General features: G+C 37.9%; 1 protein-coding gene across 1 annotated transcript in view; it reads right to left on the reverse strand.

The window, feature by feature from the left end:
* Positions 1–20,590, reverse strand: part of NNT (nicotinamide nucleotide transhydrogenase) — a 44,400-nt gene that overhangs the window by 9,760 nt on the left and 14,050 nt on the right. Inside the window, exons 9-19 of the mRNA XM_048292969.1 lie at positions 18,524–18,715; positions 17,403–17,556; positions 16,346–16,507; positions 15,420–15,530; positions 14,539–14,684; positions 13,028–13,223; positions 12,209–12,442; positions 10,174–10,334; positions 9,081–9,260; positions 4,788–4,947; positions 3,350–3,431 (exon numbers count right to left, since the gene is read on the reverse strand). Of these exons, the coding sequence (XP_048148926.1) occupies positions 3,350–3,431; positions 4,788–4,947; positions 9,081–9,260; positions 10,174–10,334; positions 12,209–12,442; positions 13,028–13,223; positions 14,539–14,684; positions 15,420–15,530; positions 16,346–16,507; positions 17,403–17,556; positions 18,524–18,715 (1,778 nt within the window). The remainder of the gene's footprint in view (positions 1–3,349; positions 3,432–4,787; positions 4,948–9,080; positions 9,261–10,173; positions 10,335–12,208; positions 12,443–13,027; positions 13,224–14,538; positions 14,685–15,419; positions 15,531–16,345; positions 16,508–17,402; positions 17,557–18,523; positions 18,716–20,590) is intronic.

A 20,590-nucleotide genomic window follows, 5' to 3' on the forward strand; every position in this document is an offset into this window, starting at 1 on the left:
GTCCTTCATCTGCAGCATTAGTAAGTCAGAACCCACACGCTGAAGTCAATTACAACAAACCAAGAACTGACACATCGGTACACACTTTGTATTCTTGTGCTGTGTATAACTCAGTTTCCCAGAAACCTGCACCAGCACACATTGTTCCTTTGCCGCTGCTCACCAGTGACAGTAACTCCCATCTTGCATGCATGAGCTACTTATGTGTTAAGGCTGCTTGGGACAGCATCTTAACAGCTCATCCTTTAAAATTCTTCTAGATTTTCATGTAGAGCTACAACAGATGATGGCTTTAAATTGATACCATAAACAATTGTAGGTAATCAGTCTTATTTATTAATTTGCAGATAAATGTGTAACTGATACCCAAGCACACATTCTATTACATTCAAGAAATTAAACAGTGGAGGAAAAAACCAGAATCCTAAACACATTTGCTAGAGCTCAGATGAATCCTTGCAGAATCAATGAAAAAAAAAAAAAAAATCAAAAACCATAGGTACAACACTAAATCAATACTACCACATTTTCAAAAATACAGAAAACTTGTTTTCATGTGTTAAAAAGTAATTACATTCTCCAGCATCAAAACACAGAAATCCAAGTCCTTCAAGATATCTACCTATAAAAAGTAGGTTAAAAAAACCCCAAACCAAAACACTAACTTACTAGCAACTATTTTGAAAGGCCGTTAAAACAGCAATGTGCATGTCTCTCAACTATGAATTACCAGAAAATCAACTTATTAACTATGAAATTATTTAGAAAGTCTACGCAAAGCACAATTTTAAGAGTCCTTCCATACAAAAATGCTTTTTTCTTATCAAGAACATCTTACGATGCAGGAAAACAAAACACATTGAAAGAGAATATCTCAGGAAAGTCATACTGTGGTAAAAACTAGGACAGTTAACTTGATGTGGATATGGAGAGCATCAACAACCCTTGCACATATGAGCACATACAGTTTTAGACTGTAATTATGCTTCTATATACAAAATTACTACAGAATATAATTTTATTATATAGAAAAAATCAGAATTTCACAACCGGGGTTCTACAAACGACATAACATGTGGCTAATGAACTTTGGTAAGGCAAGAACTTTCAACAATTTACTTAGTTCTAACTTTGCAGAAATACAACACCAGTTGTAGAACAGCCATTTCCTCTCCAAGGCCAATAGATTCTCGGGGCTATGGGATTTAGCCTATAAAAAGTTTTGTTGTTTACCCATCCATGACAAGGGAAAGCTATACTCAAGGCTCAGTAATAGCCAGCTTTCTTTGTGACTTTACTAATGCATTAAAGATGTGATCTGCTGCAAGACCATCTCAAGTGAGCGACGATGTTAGCTATGCAACTGAGTAACTAAAACAGTCTAAAGTTTCCAAAAACTCTCCTGTACTTCTAAATTTAAATCCTAGTCAAAGGTTACGCATCATGTTATATAATCTGCGGTCTTCACTGAGAATGTTATGGCTATAGGCAAAGCAAATTAAAACAACAGCTTCTCTGGATCAGTGGTGAGCCATGAAGCAAAAAAACAGACCATATGACAGTCGCAATTTTTCTTGGCACACGATGGGCACTACAGACTGATGCAATCCCGTGTCCATGCTGGCAGCCCGCCACAGCGTGTGTGTGAGAGTGTCACTACATCTGGATGGCGAGTATATTAGGGTCCCAAGGCACTCCAGGCCTACTGAAACCAGAGGACAACAGCTGCACTCAATGAACACCATGGGAGCTCAGCAAAGTGATGAAAGGCCTGAATTACCACAAACTGTAAATACAGATTTATTTCATTAAAATACTAGGTAACCACTGCAGTGATTCCTTCCTGAATTTGACTCATTTCAAGTACAAGCTATTTATTTCAAGGACTCATTCACTTTTCTCCCTTTCAAAACCAACATAAAAGGAAAAAACAGTATTTTTTTTTATTTCACCAAGGTTGGTCAAGAAAAAGCTAACCCCCCAAGGAAGCCCTGAAAGGAAAGCCAGAAGTATACAAGACTGTCATTGCATTAGCCATGAAAGAGGTTTTTTTGTTGCACAACTAAGGCGTCTTCAAATGTTTTAATGCAATCTGGACACACACAGAGCTGTTGCTAAACATGGAGAAACAAGGTGTAAAGACTGCTCCAGGAAGCAAACACACCACCACACACCCTCATTTCTCATGTATGCATGAAGAAATACATTCATAAAGCAATTTTATATGCAAAATCCTGGTTAAACAGTAACAAATAGTTGCTGCTAAGCCCTAGAACTCTGTGTTGTGTTATCCAACACAATGCTGTAACACACTGCAAAAGCTTACAAGCAACTTTTTAATAAGGTTGGAAAAGTAGTGGAAGAAGAAAAACAAAACCAAAAAAACGCTAATTACTAGAGAACTCATGCCAAAGGGAAGTCACCATCTAATTGAAATAAACATATGGAAATGAGAGAATGAGTCTGGCTAGCCAGCATCTGCCAAAATACCTTGTTTGAAATGAAAATTGAGCCTCGATTGATTTTAAAATATTAAGTTATCATAATTAGAAAACAAGCAAAATTTCAAACAATCAGCAAGAAAGACATAATGTTTTCTTTCCAGTACTTTCAGAATCTATAAGGTCTACAGAAAAACTGAAGGAGGAAAGGACATGAGGCCAATACTGACAACCTAAAAATTATCTCTGCTTTTTGGAGCAGCACTCCAGCAGAATAAGTTCTGAGAGTGGAGACATGCACTCCCATAATCCTTTTAAGCAATGCTTAAAGAACTCTAATAGCAGTCTTGCTTGCCATAGTAAACTCTTATGGTAACCCCATAAGTCTAAGTTGCTAAATGATTTGGAGTATCTGCCACAAGAGGAGAGGTTGAAAACTGGGATTCTTCAGCCTGCAGAAGAGAAAGATTAAGGGAATCTTATCGCTCTGTATAAATACAGATGGAGGGCAATAAAAAAGACAGAGCGAGATTCTTCTCAGGGGTATCCAGGGAACAGGCAAGAGGCAACAGTTGCAAATTGAAATATGGGAAAAATCAGTTGTACCCTAAGGATGACTGAACATCATACGAAACTGCCCAAAGAGGCTGTCATTCTCTATCTGTGGAGACAAGATATTAAAAATCCAATTGGAAAAGATTTTAGGCAACTTCTCCAGTTGATTCTGATCTGAGCAAGGGGGCTGCATGAACTAGACAATCCAGAAATCTCTTTAACTTTGCTATTCTGTGCCTGTGTCAATGCTGAAAAAAAAATTAAACCAAAACTAAGACTTGCAGGGGGTTTTAATGAAAAAACCAAACCAAACCAAACCAGCTGTAATACTTATCATGAAGGAAAGCACTTACCTGACATTTTTCCCTTGTTCTCTCAACATCTTCACCAGATCAGCTATTGGGTACTGAGCTTTTGCTGCACACAAACCATAACCTGAAAGAATTTCAAAATTTTAACTTATTTTCCTGTTTTACTGCAGAAAGACTAGTTGTAGACAACAAGAGACAAAAAGACACAAAGAGAAGCTCTTATAATTAAAAATAAATAAAATAAATACATACACATCAGATTCTCATATATTCACAGCCTGCCCACTGTAATTAATCTCTTTTTTGATCTCCTGACCATTTACAGTGCAGTGATTTGACCAGTCAAACTAAAGCAACTAATTTCACCTTTACAAAAATACATGTTTCTTTCACTATCAGAAAATGATGTTGCAGACAGGTATTTTGAAAAATTGATAAAAGGGCAATTGCTAGGTTACTTCACAACCATTATCCTCAACAGAATTTCAATCTGCGTAATGCAAATCCAGTAGCTGGATATGGCTTTTAGCAGTAAACAATCTTTTCAGTCTTTCTGTCTGAGCTAATTCATCAGAGCAACTATATCCAGGAGAAAAACAAAGAGCATATATTATTAATGGTGTCCTGAAGGTTTTTTGACCACAGGAGAAAGAGGCAAACTCCTTGAAGATGGTTGCAAGCTTCACTAGAAACAAAGTAACTTCCCAAATTAGAACTCTGCCTGACTGATGGTCTCATTAAAGTTGAAGCAAAATGAAAGATGACTTTGTATTTTAGCATTCTTCACATTCCAGTGCTAAAATGAGTTTAACACGATAGTCATGCCATTCAGTTGAAGGTGAAGTTTTGAACTGTCCCCTACCTGACTTTTTCCTATCAGGGAATGTGCTACTGAACAACATGAACAGCCAACATAATAGATTCAGACCAGCTCAGCTTTTGGTTTTCAGGTTGGGTTTTTTTACTTTAATTACATTATTTATATTAACTACATTTTTGATGGGGGTTTTTTGCCTTTTTTTTTTTTCATAAACCAGTGGAGAATTGAGCACATACATGAGAAGTGTAAACAAAATCCTGTCTTTCAGGAATTTAACAGACAGATGTATTGGTACCACTGGTATTGTGGTACTGCTTGGAAATTCACAGTTAATTTTCTGTACAGCTGTTGTGGTGTAAGCTTAATTTTAAAGATAGTTTTTGTTCTGAAGATTTTAAAATGCAAATAAGAAGGACAAAGGTTGAAGAGACATACACAGAGAAAAATTAAGTGGCACATATCTCTGTACAGAGGAATGACAACTGACCCGGGAACAAAAACAAATCACATGGATCCAGTCAACATTTGACATGCTGCTGCCATGCTGCATCTTCAGGCTACAGTCTTTTCATTTGTTTTGTGGTTTTGTTTGGTTGGGATCTTTTTTTTTTAATAATACATTCTCTGAACATCTTGCTGTATAAGTCAAGAAAGTCTTACCTGGAGTAATAATAATACTATTGGCTTCTTTTATCATTTCAACTGCATTGTCCACATTGATTTCTGTGTGAGTTCCAGTAATTTCCATGGGTTTCCCACCAGCTGTTGACGCAGTGCCATAGCCACCAAGAATCACATTTGCAAGGGAACGGTTCATAGCCTGAAAGACAGGATGGTTTTGATCATATAAAAATGAAATTCAAAAATAAAAGTGAGAGTCCACAAAGAAAACTGCTGAAAAAATTTTCTGAAAATTATTAAAGGCTTTCTGACAATAGTCTTTATATGCTGGTTTTGCCTTCTTAAAAAGACCCAAAGCCTTTTAAAACAGGCTCTTTAAAGCCGTTTAACACAGCAATCACCAAACATCCGCTTCAAACACGCTACATTACACATGTGATGGGAGAGCACCAACATTTCCCCTAAACAAAAAACAAAACAACACAAATAGCAAATATTGGTCTCTTTTTGTTCTTAAAAGAGAGGAATATAAAGGAATGCACATTTGATGCCAGAATTTCTAAAAATTTTTTTACATTCATATATATACACACACAAAATTTTTGAAAGATATTTCCCATAGTTTTTAACCAATTTGACATGTAAGCACAGCACTGCTCCATGACAGCATGGAATCCACAAAGCTCTTATAGGTAGTACTGGAGCAAAACTCCTACAGCAACAAGACAGGAAAACACAAAAGCCACACAAAACCAGCCACACTGTAAAGAACTGAAGGGGACCATTAACTTACTGGCTGACCACCAAAGGAAAACTTTAACTAGGTTTGAGAAGAACACACCCTGAAAACCTGGCTCCATTAGACACATAGCCAGGAAAAGCCATTGGCTAAATGCTTTTTCTGGCATGTCTACTTGTGTCTGTGGTCCCAAAGCAATATCTGTCAATAACTGGAAATAGGCAAAACTTGTAACTGCAGGGGAAAAAAAAAAACCTTTAAAAGCAGGAGAGGAACCAGATAAATTGCTTCTTTAATTACACATGTGTCATATATCTTCTGTACTAGCTGAGAAACCAAGACAAAATTTAGGAATGGATCTGGAGAAACACACATAGTGGGAGGAATCACCCTCATAAAAGTGTGCTTCCAGATGTCCATTCTCCACTGATATTTCAAATCATGCAATTCCACAGATTTTTTGCTACAGCCTCAGAAGATGTGCCATTCCTTGAAATTCATCATCTAGCAATTAAGCAGAATGGTGATGTTAGAACTTTTGTTTTTCCTGGTCAGTCATCACTATTTCAGATACTGTAAGGGACACACACAAACACAGTGAAATCAACATCTTTTAGTGTCTGCACCACACAGTAGTTCACATGCCCTAAGAACACACTGCCTTTGGCATGATCACAACATTACAGCAGTTATGTGTCAGGTAAGACAGCCTAGACAGAGAAATACCCTCTTCAGATGTTGCACATGCCAAGCTTACCAGAAGCAAAGCACTTTCTACACATATCTAAACCAAAAGACAACAGTTAGACCAAGTCAAAGAGGGAAAAAAAAGAAGATAAAATATTATCAGAAATCTGAGAATCAGCCAAAAGCAAGCATGAGATTGAAGCACCCTTGCCTGGCTCCACTGCAAAGAGCCAAGAACTTCTCTTCCAAGAGAACAAGTGGTTCCAAGAGAACTTTCCCTTCCAAGGAGAGCCAAGACCTTATCAAGCAACAGTTAGCCAACATAGCTGGGACAGTGTGAAAACTCTTCTGTAGCCTCTTCCACCTTCTTTACCACCACAGACCACAAATACAGAGATTTAAAGTGCAGGCTTCATCATTCACTGATAATCCAACAACTGGCAGAAAGCCCTCTGTGCTGTGCATAGACAGGTAACAATGGTCAGGAGCTTACAGTCCAGGGAAAACCGAACACCTGAATCCTGAGAACAGCAAGTGCTTCCACTGTGCCCACAGAAACTACACAGCTAGTACACATGAGTGGCCAGCATACAATTTGTAAGACTAACACGGTTTGTACCTTCTCTTGCTCTGTTTCACCCACCCAGTTAATGGCTCCTCTTCAACCTTAAGTTTCTTGCCCATCCCATAATAATTCTAATACCAGAACTGCAATCATCAAGTTTCCCCTCTGGGGAAAAAAGGAGGGACAAAGACATGCTAACAATCAAGTGTTCTGAAGATGTATTGTGTTGGTGTCTTAGAAGAGTCACAATTCACAGGATGAGCAAACAGTACAGGCTTTTGCTTTTGAAGTTAAATTTTCTGTCTTTAACTCCCCCTACTAACAGGTACAACAGAGAGATAGGTGGAAAATCAAGCACATATGAACACAAAAACTAAGTGGTTATCTAAACACATACTGGCCAATTTTATCAACTGAAGCTTTAGGAGATTAGCTGAACTGGCTTTGGATGATTAAGTTTTATCTCTCAAAGTAAATTAAAATATTGTAAAAATATGGTTTCAACCATTAAGATGTTTCCACAAATACCTTCTCACCTGTACTAGATAAGTATCAATATATATAATGGTTTTGACAGAAATCATACTAAATAATAGGGGGAAATAACAAAACCAAACCAAACCAAACCAAACAAAAAAAAAGAAGGAAAAAAGGGGAAGGGAAAACTGTTGCATCATTAGGAGAGGTTGCAACACCTAAAGCAGAATTTACTGAAACTCTTGAGCATTTCTTTCTCTGGAAATGCAGCTTCAAGACAATGATAGTGAATCCCTTGTTTATAAAAATGCTTTAAAAAGTAATGATCTCCATTAAGGGAAGTAAAGCAGAAAAAAATTTGCTGGGCTAGAAACAAGTTGTTCTGCTTATTGTGCAGAAATCATACAAAATAATTTTCATCTTACTGGTTGATGAACTTTAGTTGTCTAAGCTTATATAAAGCAGCACAAGATTTCTAGAATACTACTTCAGAAACTAAACTTCCTGAAATTGGAGAAAGAGAGGAAAGCCACTCTGTCACTGCATAACTATTACGCTAACTACTCTCCTAAGCTTCCTATTTACCTCGGTTCTTCCAATCAACTGCAAGTTGGTTGCAATTTCAAAACTCTCTTGTGAGTACTAAGAGAGGTGAGCAATATTAAGAGAAGAAGGAGACAGTAAAAGAAAAATTAGGTATAGAATGCATTACTGGTAGATACGTACCAAACAGTTAATATTTTCCCTAAGATTTACAAGAATTTGATCTTTAAAGAACATAGTTTTCATACCTGTGTTACCCATAAGCACTATTTTTCTACTGATTTGGACTAAATTCCTGAATGTATACAACTAAATATATAAGCTACATAATTTGATTTCCTTTTGATAAGGAGACAAAAAATTTTCAAGAAATAATAAGATTCTTTGAAATTCATACCTGGAATTGTTCATTGGAACTCACTTTCATGTAGCTGCACAAGAATACCTTTTTAAGCTTTTCTGAAATTCTTCCTCAAGAAAGATGAAAAAAATGATGCTGGGCATTCCTAACATGGTAACAATACTATTTATTAGTGGAGACGAAGTAAAAGACGACAGCCAGAGCTGACCAGAGGAAAACATATCAGACAGGAGAACAGTGGCATTGATCATACAAGAGTGCAAGGGCAGAAATGAAGCAGAATTACCCAACAGAGAATGAGGAGGCTGGCAGCTGTTGCACTGTGAACAGTTTTCTTTAAACCACTATCTCTCCATCTTTGAATACAAGATTTTTATACAAATGTTCCAGAAAAAGGGAGGTCGTTACTAACAGTGCAATACAACTCACACATCGAGTAGAAGTTCAAGATTGCAACACACAGTCGCATCAGCACTGAATTCCTCTAAGCCTGCTGCCACCCCGTGGTACTCCAAAGTAGCTGCTCTGAAGAAAAGAGCGTATCTTCCTGCACTCCAAACACCAAACTGTAAATTATTGGCTGACTAACAGCTTTTTAAACGAACACAATACTTAAAAGTATCTCCTGCTATGTATTAAATTTAGCTTAAATTTAACCACGCTTCAGAGGTACATGACTAAAAAATAAATTGCTGACCACAAGTAATCATACTTGTTTGAGCCCAGATTCAAACCCTTAATGCACAAGTGAATGCAAGGGGCTTCCCTCAGTTTTGAGATATGTCTCTGACCAAACCAAAGAAAAATGACTGATATCTGCTCCAACAGTTTCAATCAAGAATGTTCTAGTCTATCGACACCTAGCAGCTTGAGATCCAATAGCTTATCTTCCTAAAAAACATGGTTTAAAAAGTTCTTTCGTTACTCAGCAAACAAGCACAGTTTCTGTTGACTTCTTACCACACACATGATGTAAGAGAGGATGGCCCCAGAGGAGCCGATGAGTGCACCAACAATGGTCAGCAAGTTGTTGTTCAGCAGAAAGCCCTCGGCACACAAAGCCCATCCAGAGTAACTGTTCAGGACAGTAATAACTACAGGCATATCAGCACCTCCAATAGCTGCTGTTAAAGTGACACCCTGGAAATGAAAGAAAATACTTTAGTGTCAGCAGTGACTAAGGAGGACACCCAGACAAGACACTCTACCTGCAGCACTGAAAAATAAATACAGAGTCACAGAATGGTGGGTGTTGGAAGGGGCCTTTAAGATCACTCAGTTCCAACTGCCCTGTCAGGGGCAGGGATGTCACCCACTAAATCATGTTGCTCAGGGCCCCATCCAACCTGGTCTTGGACACTTCCAGGGATGGGGCATCCACAACTTTTCTAGGCAATTTTCAAGTTACATAGAACTTATTCAAGTATTTTCAGTGTAAGTATTCAAGCTGTGGCCTGAGGAGTGGACTTACCAAATCTGCTGTTTTAGAGAGTACAGGAAGGTACCCCACTGTCCTCATCCTGTGCTTAGTCACGTATTTTTTTACTTGCAAAAATATCCTACCAGCGCCATGAAACTGTTCATACCATTAAGGAGTTCATACTGAGCAGTCTTTGCAAGACTCAGTTTACAGAATGTTGCAATATTCAGGGCAAATTTTGCAACACTTGTGTACACTGGTGTGAGTGAATGGGGGAAATTACACAGGCGAGTAATCTTAAGAAGTTATCATAATAATCTGTAGACCCAGAGCTCTTTGAAGTATTTTAAGGATTATCTTTCCAAAAAGTCTTATAGGACAAAGCATTATTTCAGAAAAAGCTTCGTTAATCAATAGCTGCAAAAAGGAATTATATAAATGCATTCCAGCTCTCTGGAACAGTTCTGGTAGATCTAGAAAAGTCAGTTGCTACTTGCAAGTTACCACACCGGCAGGCACCATGCCCACTGTGACTCAGGCTGGCAAAATATAATCCTTGAAGAGGAAACTTGCAAAACTGGAGAATAAACTCCTCATGTAACTTGCTTCACTTTCTACAATTCCTTGACTTACCATTACAGCTGAGAGTGCTGACACAGAACCCAGGCAAGTAATTCCCGTGGTGTAACTGGGATCAATCAGGTAGGGAACCATCCCACCAATGCTGGCAGCCAGCAATCCTGCATTCAATGCATGTCGACCAGGCAAGAGCAGAGGTGCAGAATTCAGGATACCTGCAATCAAATGCATTTTCAGGCATGAACATGTACATTCTGGGGAGCCTGTCTTGCCTTCAGAAGAGACTGAATAACTCAGCAAAAGACAAATTAAAAAGAGAAAAAAGGAGGGGCAGAAGACAAAACAAGTTAGTAGAAACTGACACCTTGTGCTGACTCAGAATTGCAACACATTTAAAATTCCTCTAAATTCTCAAATAGTCCCATTTAAACTTGGTTTACTTCCTAATTTCACTGAAGTGCTCCAGAACAGTCACACAAATCTCTTTTCCTTTTGAAAAGCCTTTCTATTTTTCCTTCAAAAATGTCCTTTCATTTTGTATGGTCTTTGTATGTTGAATATGACACGCAGTAGCAGTAAGCTTTTAGTTAAAACTTCTACACAGGGATTATCTCAGTCTCTCAAAAGCTGTGTGCTTAGAAAAATATGACTACACAGATAATACCAAATATAAAACACTTCTGCTCTCAAATGCATTAATTTCACCACTACCCTCAATCACACAGAACTCCCACAGATTCCCACATTGGCAGAAACCTGAGGGGAAAAGGGATTCAGTATTTGTGTGATTCAGTTTAAAAAGGCAGTCACATTTATTTCACTAGGCTTTTTTTTTCCAAACAACATGTCAAGAGTTGAAACAATGCAAGATTCTCAGTAATTACTTACATCAGAAATAACATCATCTCATTTAAATTCAGCTAAATTCAAGGGAAAGAGTGTCAGGCAGGAGGAGTCAAAGTGTGTGACTTACTACCCTTTTCCATAGTATAGAATCAGTAGTTCAATAGTATAGACAAGCTTCATATTTCATATCATGATGATATGAAAATGCAAGGGAGAAAAAAAATAAACAGAAATAGGAGAACAGGCTCAAACAGGAAGTGAAGTTCACCAGGGACATGTGCACAAATCACTGAGGGGGTACAATAAGGAGAGAAAAAAATAACTGAGAAGAAATAAATGAGTAACTACTTAGCAGGGATACATCAGAAACTACTGACAAATCTTTCAAAAGATTATTAGAGAAGACAAGTTTCCATCCTTGTCATACTTCCTGCTTCAATGGCTGGTCTCACAAACACTGAAGAAAGCAAACAGATGTTTCCCAAAGGAACTATTGCAAAGTTAACAACAGGATTAGTAATAGGAAGCTCTTAGCCTGAAATTCTTAGTACAAGTATTACCTCAGCGTCTCAAAAGCTGTGTGCTTACGAAACCAAAAATAAATGCAATAAAGAAACCTTCACATGCGTAAGAATCAGGGATTAGTGAGCATTTAACTTAGAGAGCATACTTACTAAAACAGCAAGAGGCATGGAGCATAGAGTTTGTGCAGTAGGTAAACAGACAGTGAACTGAATGGTTTAAAGTGAGGCAGCCTCAACTAATACTGCAAGCTGCCTACCTTAAGGAAGATTGCAATGCTAAGAACAAAATCCTAGAAGTATTAGCAGTGCTCACTGAATCCAGCAACATGAGAGTTTCAATTAAAATGTCTGCTCAGAAATACAAAGTTATGATCATCCAAGTTCAATAAAATTGATTCAAGAAAAAGCATCAGATAGTCTTACACAAAAGCAACACTTATTTCTAGACAAGATGAACTGAGGCAAAGTTCACACGATTTTGTAATGAATGGTAATAATATGCCCAAGCACCAAAGACAACCTTTCATAACTAAAGCTGTACACAAATTAAACAGAATTAGAACAAAAAAAGTGCACTCATAAGAATCAAACATATAAACCTTTATCTGATGCGAAATGCAATGTTTCTTTCTACTTACACAGCAGTCTAAAAGTAGAGCTAAATTCTGGGGGAAGAAAAACCCTTTAACAGATGCTTAATTCTAAATAGAAGGTCTCACCTTGAAGTTTTCCATATGCAACAAGAGAGCCACTGAAAGTCACTCCACCAATGTATGTGCCGAGATATGCCACAATCTTGGTGAGGTTTGCAGCAGGATCGGTGGCAAAGTGAGGATATTCAATCATGTACTCTGCTACACAGGTGAGCACAGCAGCCAAACCAACCAAACTGTGGAAAGCAGCCACTAGCTGAGGCAGATCTGTAATCTGGATGCGTTTAGCAATTGTCAGACCTGTTGAGAGTTGAAAACAGAAGGGAAGTCTTACAAAACACAACCAATCTGTTCAGCTAGAAATTAGTACAGGATGGTTCAGTGTGCAATGAATACACACACACAAGCCTGTTCCAACTAGAAATTACTATGGCATTGAACTGAAGGCTGCATATGTGTATTTTGTGCAAGGGGGAAATAATGAAAAATAGAAAGATTAAAGCATATCATGTTCTAAGAAGCTTCACTAAATATCGAGATATTAATTTCCGTGACAAACACACAGTGTGAAAGAGGGAACTTGGCAGTATTCAGTCAGGAACTGAAGTATGAAGTTGGGCAAGATCATTTACCTCTGGACACAGTTTCCCTATCAGAGATGATGTGCTCCTGCTTTTCCACCAGTCAGCCCATTATCACATTCTGAAGCATTAATAAAAGCCCTGAGAGTTATGATATTTTGTTCACACATTTGCAAAATAATTTTGCACAAGCCACAAATGTCAGCTAGTCAATTCACCTGCAAGCTATACAGTATTTTATGTATATACAGCTTCCATGTATGCATGCATGGAACACATGATTGGTAGTTCATCATACACATACCTATGGTCCCACCAAGTGCCATTGCACCTGACATCTGTGCCAGCAATTCAGGCGAGGGATTAAGGCTTCCAAGAGTTGCGGCTAAACCTCCTGCAACACCAATCATACCCAAAGCATTTCCAAGACGAGCTGTTCCTTGGGTAGACAAACCAGCCAGGGCACCAACACAGCACAGTCCTGAGCCCAGATACATCACCTTTAAAATAAGAAAACCATCAATATGAAGTAGTAACAAATTGCATTGCAACAAATTGCAACAAAAACATCTCTGATTAATTAATGTTATTTATTTACTTATTATGATAAATTAATTATTAATTAATTAATAATCTCTAATTATTACACAAAAGGGCTGATTTCTCCAGAATGTGTTTAAGTGACAATTCTTAATTGAAGTCAAGAAACTGTAATGCAGAATGTGCTTTGGGCTTCACAGAACAAGAAGGACATTGAGAGGCTGAAGTGAGTCCTGAGAAGGGCAACAAAGCTGGTGAAGGATCTGGAGCACAAGTCTGATAAGGAAGGAGTCCGGGGTGTTTAGTTTGGAGAAAAGGAAGCTCAGAGGAGACTTTATCACTCTCTACAACTCCTCAAAAGAAAGTTGCAGCCAGGTGGGAAGTGGTCTCATCTCCCAGGTAACAAGTGAGAGCACAAGAGGAAATGGCCTCAAGTTGCTCCAGGGCAGGGTTATATTAGATATTAGGACTTTTCTTTTCATGGAAAGCATGGTCAAACTTTGGAACAGGCTTCCAAGGGAAGTGGTGGAGTCACTGGAACTCCACCTGGAAGTGTTCAAAAAAGCTTGTGGACGTGGTACTTGAGAATATGGTTTATAGTGACCATGGTGGTGGTGCAAGGCTGATGGTTGGACTTGATGATCTTAAAGGTCTTCTCTTATATTAATGATTATATGACATTCTATAACTGCTGTTTTCAAAAAGTATAAACAAACTTACATGAACTGAGCTATATATGTCCAGATAATTGAAAAAACACAAATACATTACAAGCCCCTGCCATAACTGTATGTTTGGATTCACTCTTCCCAAACACACAAGGCAATACAGATTGATTTTTCTTACTATTAAAACAAATGCAAACAAAAGTTTACTATAAAAGGTGCTATAGGTCAAATCCCTGTACATCCCTCTGTGCTGAAAACTGATCCCATCCTTTTTTAACTGTCATGCCAAGTTGAACTTCCAGAAACATTTAAATTAAAGACTGATGTCTGTAGTTTCTGTAGTATTTAGACTGTAATTTAGGAAAACAGTCCAACAAATAAAAGCACCTGCTACTTTACACAAAACCAAACAACAAACAACAAAGCTTTTAAAGTATGTTAGCTCTGTGACGGCAATCTTACAGTTAATCAGCTTCAGATTGGCCTTGTGGGAATATGCAGCTGATGGAAAGACCTTAGATTATTTGTTATTTACTCCTCAACAGAACAGGCATGAAGAAACATAACACTGAGCACTGGGCTAAGAGCCATAAAATTATCTTCTTACTTGTTCAATGTTATAGCCACCGCTGAGAGCAGCTGCGTAGCCTCCTATGAACACACCACCAGGGAGCAAGTACAAGTAGTTGTACTCAGGAGGGTCTGTGGGACGTTTGAACATATCCAGCATTCTCTGTGTAACTAAAAAGCCACCTGGACAAAGTAAAGGAGCAATCTTAAAAAAATAAAATCTGAAATCAAGCACATGCCAAGATATAGGAGAAATATTTAGTAATACCATATTACCACACAATTTAGCAATCAAAAAAGCTAGTAACCTAGAAAACCACCAGAAAACAAAGTATAATCAGGGTTAGATCTTGCTGTCTCTTTTAGCCTTTGGAAGAACTCCAGAAGAAAAGGAGGACTTGCTCTGGCTCCATACTCTACACTGACTGTAGGACATATCGTAGTTTATGACTGTGTTCACCTCACCTACTTTAGCAAAAGTGGTATTTCTAAGTCACATTGTTCATCTTCTTGTCTTTTTTATTATTGAAGCTGGGACTTCTGAAGCTTAAGGAAGCAGACTTTTATTCTAGGCAACTAGTATATATTTCAAGTAGGAAAATGAATACAAGTACAAATCCACTACCATCTTGGGTTATACAGGAAAATACATTGTATATAATCATCATCCAAAGGATACCGCAAAAGGAAAATGCACATTTAAATATTTCCTAAAAAAAGGTTGCTCCTCAGGGTATGCAAAATATCTACAATAACTACTGTGAAAATTGGAGGGTTGATGGGTTTTTATTGATAAATGCTCTCAGATTCTATTCTCAGACTAGTATTTCTGGAATTATACAATTAAAGAGAGAGAAGAAATTTTAAAAATTACACTAGTACTTGAAGTATGCTTGGGATAAAGCCTAACATTCATACCTGCAATATTGACTGAAGAGATAAAGGCTGAAAGCACTGCTAGACTTTGGGAAATGTTTTCAGGGAGATAGTGTCCTCCCATTAGTACCAGCCCACCAACTGCAGTCAGACCTATTTAAAAGAGAAAAAAGTGTTACTGGAAAAGGTTACTGTGTAACCTTAAAAGATTCTATACCTATAGACGTTTCCTTTCAACTGCAGGACAAATACCAGTCAACTCAAATTTTGACCCCTACTTCACACATTGATGCTTAAAGGAAGACTACCAGGGTCTTTTTCGGGAATACAAACATGTTTCAAAAGAAAAAAAATACTATGTGGATGTAGTTTTGAAGAACAGTGTCTCAAGCACAGAGTTAGCCAAGTACTTGTTCAATAAAAGAAACTTTGCTTTTAACAATCAAAGTAGATCGGACTTGTAACCTGCCACATATAGCCAAACACAGACACATAAAATCTTATTATAAGAATTATGAATTTTATGGGTGTTTTAGGATTTATTTTCTTTTTCCCCCCCTCTCTCACAACACATAGTTTGAGGAGATGAATAAAAGAATGTAAAAAACTATGAAAGATAAAAAAAAGTTATTTTCAGGGCAACCTTTTGGAGAGATGGGTCGAAGGATGTGGTCTATGAAAGGAGACTGCAGCACTTCAAGCAAAACAAACTTTTAAGCAAACAGGTCAAGTGTAAAAAATTACTTATGAAAATTAAAAGTATACAGCAACATATTTGCCCTTTTGAAAAAAATCATACTCTCAGAAATACAATGTTTCAGGTGTCCTTGCTATTTATGAAACTCAAACACGCACAGTAATACTAGGCTCTTAGGCATTCTAAAAGGTATATTAGCAGACATGTCTAAAGTAAAAGAAGTTGGGCCTGCTTCAAGTAGACAACAAGCAGCTGTGTGACAGCCACTTACCTGAGATAGCATTAGTCACAGACATGAGTGGGGAGTGCAGAGCAGGAGTCACACCCCACACTGTGTGGTACCCCACAATTCCAGAGAGGCCGAACGTCGTCACCATTTGTGTGAAAGCAGCATTAGGTGCTACAATTCCCAGCCCTAACATACCAGCTAAACCTAGAAGGAAAGCACAGGAAAACTATGACTTTTCAGTGACTTCTTACATTTAAACTGTATACAATAGGAGCCTAGTACTGACACAAAAGCAAAATGGAGTTCTCTGCATGGACTAGTTTCAAAATCAGGGGGATCATTTTGTCAAATACACAAAGTTCTTTCGGTGCTAGTGTTTCTTTTACAATAGAAAGTGAAGCCATAAATATAATCTACACTTATTTGTTATGCATGCACACAATGCAGCAGATAGGTTTCCACGCCAACACTGAATCCTGTCACTCTCCTGTTCTATAGAAAAGAAATGCAGAAGTCACAATTATGTTGAGACACTACTTGGATGTATCAAAGCATATGTATGAAGAACAGGGATTAAAATTAAGACTACTGAATTCATTAATTACCTCATGCAGAAGTTCTGATGCACTGAGAGTAACAAATGAAATGAAGAACAAATGCTTATTTGACAAAGCAAATGTCCTATGTCCGGTACTTCAGTAGATTGTGGACATGTAAGTCTCACACAGTACAGTAAAATCTGAAGAAAGCAAAGGCACTGAACTGATTCTGATGCAAAGTATGGGCACAGTCCCTGGCAGGAGTCCTTCAGAATTTTAAGCATTTTTCTAATATTTAAATAGAGCCAAACACACATATATGCACAGAGCATGAATCAGCACTTGCTGAAATGTCAAGACTTTTGGTTAAATTTCTGAAGTTTTATTTTCCCTCTCAAGCAGTTTTTACATTACACTGATTTTGCACCAGGATACACCAGCCATTCAACTGCTCTCCCAAATAGCCATTCAATTGAACAAGTTAGATGATGGGTCACTCAAAAATATTAGCAAAATGGGGAGTACTCTACATTGATTCTCCAGCTCTGGAAGTTGCCTACCTGCTGTGTATACGGATGCACTAGTCATGGTTTTTCTAAAAGGTGTAATAGTAGCTGCTTTTTCTGCTTCCAGCTCTGCTACAGTCTTCTGCTTCACTGGTGCTCCTTGAGGAATGTTATTTGGTGGAGGTGCTGGGAAAATCACTTTGCCATCCTGACAAGAGATATTTACAGTTATACATCACTTATATACAGTTATACGTGGCAGATACTTAGTATTTAAAGAAGCCTTTTCTTCCCAATCCTGCAATTCAGGCAAGTGCTAACATCCTACAGCCATGTCCACAACAGGTTCCTTTTCTGCATCAGCAGAAGTTTGCAAGGCATGACCAAGTTAATCATACTGGTTTACACATTTTTCAAACAAGATTTGACATTAGTGTCCAAGCGCACCTGGTAAAGACACAGCACAAGGCTTCAGAGCAGAAACAAGAGAAAAACAAAGAGATAAAGTTCCTGAACTGGAAAACATCTATGCAAAATAAAACAAGGTCTTGGAAATAACAAAATCTGCTATAGATGTGAACTGTAATCACAGCCTTCCCAGACCTCAGATAGGAACCAAGGCTGATATCCCACATTTCTTGTTGTTCTTCAGGCCTCTGTGGAGTAACTGTGGAGCTATCAGCCCTGAGCTGTACACACCACTTCAGTGGTCTGGGAGAGCTGAAGTCAATGCCGCCCTGAGTTTTTATTTTATTATTTTCTGATAAAGCTTAAAGTATTCTGCATATTCTAGTTTCAGCTTTTTTTTCTCTTACTATAAAAGGAACACTTATTTAAAAAACAAAAAAAGGAAAAATGTTTTTCTGGAAGAATGTTTTGGTCTGGTAAAGTCTCAAACATGTTTTAAGTAGCTATGCTTTTATCACATGAAACATGCAACCTTTATCCTTTTCCTATTTTTCATTAGTAAACACATTAGGTTTAACCTTGACAAGAAGACAAAACTAAGAGACAGAGGAATATTCAGCTGAATAAACACAGAGTTTCCCACATGCTCCATCTCAAGTCACCTCTGAAGTCTGTTGATATGCAGTATCTTTGAATGTATTTTGAAGAGACAAAAATGATGTTAGGTCTGTATTCACAAATTAAGAAGAGAACATTTACTGGCTTACCTTCACTACTACAGTTCCTCTAATAACATGATCCAGAGTCCCATAGTCAAAGTCATCTTTTGGATCAAAGTAGAAGTTTTCTTTGTCAGGACTAATAGCCTTTAGAAGTTTGATAATATTATTAGAATACAGGGTACTGGCCTGAGTAGCCATTCTGCTAGGCAGATCTGTGTACCCAATGTGTGTAACACCCTGAAAAAAAAATCCAAGTAAAATAATAAGGATTTGTACAACCTCTGAAAAACCATCATCTCTTCCAGTATATCCTTCTGGAAATACATATCCAAACTGTTTCACTTATTTCTGTTTATAACCTCAACTAAATCAGTTACCTGCAGCTCTGACACTATTAAATCAGGGAAAGGTTACTCACAATAGCTACAGAATCCAACATGGTCAAATACAAAACCTTAAATTCTGTTAGCAGCAAGACTTCACAGAGAGGAAGACATACCAATGCAAGAGCTTGTCTTCTCCAAATCCTGCCATTCTCTCAGAACCTAACTTCTTTAAGCAGTCAGGTACACACTGACAGTCTGAACCTGCTTAGCTTTACCTATGACAGGGAATGTTAACATCCAGTCAGGGGAGGTGATAAGAAAGTCAAAAAACCTATTGCTACTGCTGTGTCTTTTAGGTAGACCAAGAAATAGATATCTAATTCCACCTTCAACTAAGAAGAGACAAACGCTGGACTTGGAAGTTTAAGTAGATCTGCCTAATGCTTGGCATCTTCTCAGTTTTTCTGGAAGGCAAACACCGGCGATAACTTTCTGTGTGCCAGTGGAGCGAAGAGAGCTCCCTCAGAGTAATGCAAGTAATATGTCTGAGTTCATACATATGTAAAAAATGTAACCTAATATATCCTCACTTCTTACAGAACTAATGAGAACTAAGGGATATCAGGCTTTAGGAAGGAATGGGAAACTGAGGCTGGCATACACACTTAGGTGTTCCAAAGAAGGCTTGTGTTAAAACAGTGCTCCCACAACTTACAGCTAAGGCCCATGCATGCTTCCAGAACTCTGGCTTCCTAATGCAATGTTCTGGCACAATCCTAATAGTTCTGTACTGCTGCTATTTTCCATAGCACAGAGCCAGTACACTAAATCCAGGGGTAATACTCTTCTGACTAAAAGTGCTCCATATGAACTCTTCATGCAAGTATCTGCTTACTTCTCTTCTACATTCTCTAGTTTCAGGTTTTAACCAATGACATCAAAAGCCTAGAAAGCCACAAAGACAAATGCAACATGTGATTCTTTGATATATACAAACAGAATTCTGCTTATGTCAATGACAACCATGGCAGCAGTGTCCTACAGGCTTCCCAAATAAAAGGCATTATATCCTTGCATTACCAAATTACAGCCTAGGAAATCTGCTACTATAAATCTCATCACCCAGATTTCTGTAATTGTTAGGAGATTTCCCGTAAGTACCAAAAACAAAACCCAAAAAACAGAAAGACAAGTTCTCAACTGAGCAAATGAACACTGGAGCAAAACCAAAGTAGTTCAGCCCAGTCCAAACCTGCTTACTTTAATGAACCAATTTATGCTACATCTACTTTGGGTTCCAAAAGCCTTGGATACTCTATGGGAGATACATGCATGTTGTTGAAGATAAAGACAAGCAAAGCCAGCACCCTCCTGAAGCTGAAATAGTACTGAGTAAGCCAGATACTTTGTACTGAAGTACAGTACACTGACAGTCTGAACCTGCTTAGCTTTACCTATGACAGGGAATGTTAACATCCAGTCACGGGAGGTGATAAGAAAGTCAAAAAACCTATTGCTACTGCTGTGTCTTTTAGGTAGACCAAGAAATAGATATCAAACTCCACCTTCAACTCAGAAGAGACAAACACTGGACTTGGAAGTTTAAGTAGCAAGAATTAATGTAATATCCATTAACAACCAAATTACCACTACACAAAGGTGTTCATTTCTTTTAAAATATTCAAATTGGTGTACATATGAATAGTGACCAAACACAAATCTAAAAGATTACTCCAGCCCAAAGCAGCTGAAAGACTGTTGAAAATTCAGCTACTCATTTTCAGCA

Source organism: Corvus hawaiiensis, chromosome Z (assembly GCF_020740725.1).
Source record: "Corvus hawaiiensis isolate bCorHaw1 chromosome Z, bCorHaw1.pri.cur, whole genome shotgun sequence".
Taxonomy (NCBI): Eukaryota; Metazoa; Chordata; class Aves; order Passeriformes; family Corvidae; genus Corvus; species Corvus hawaiiensis.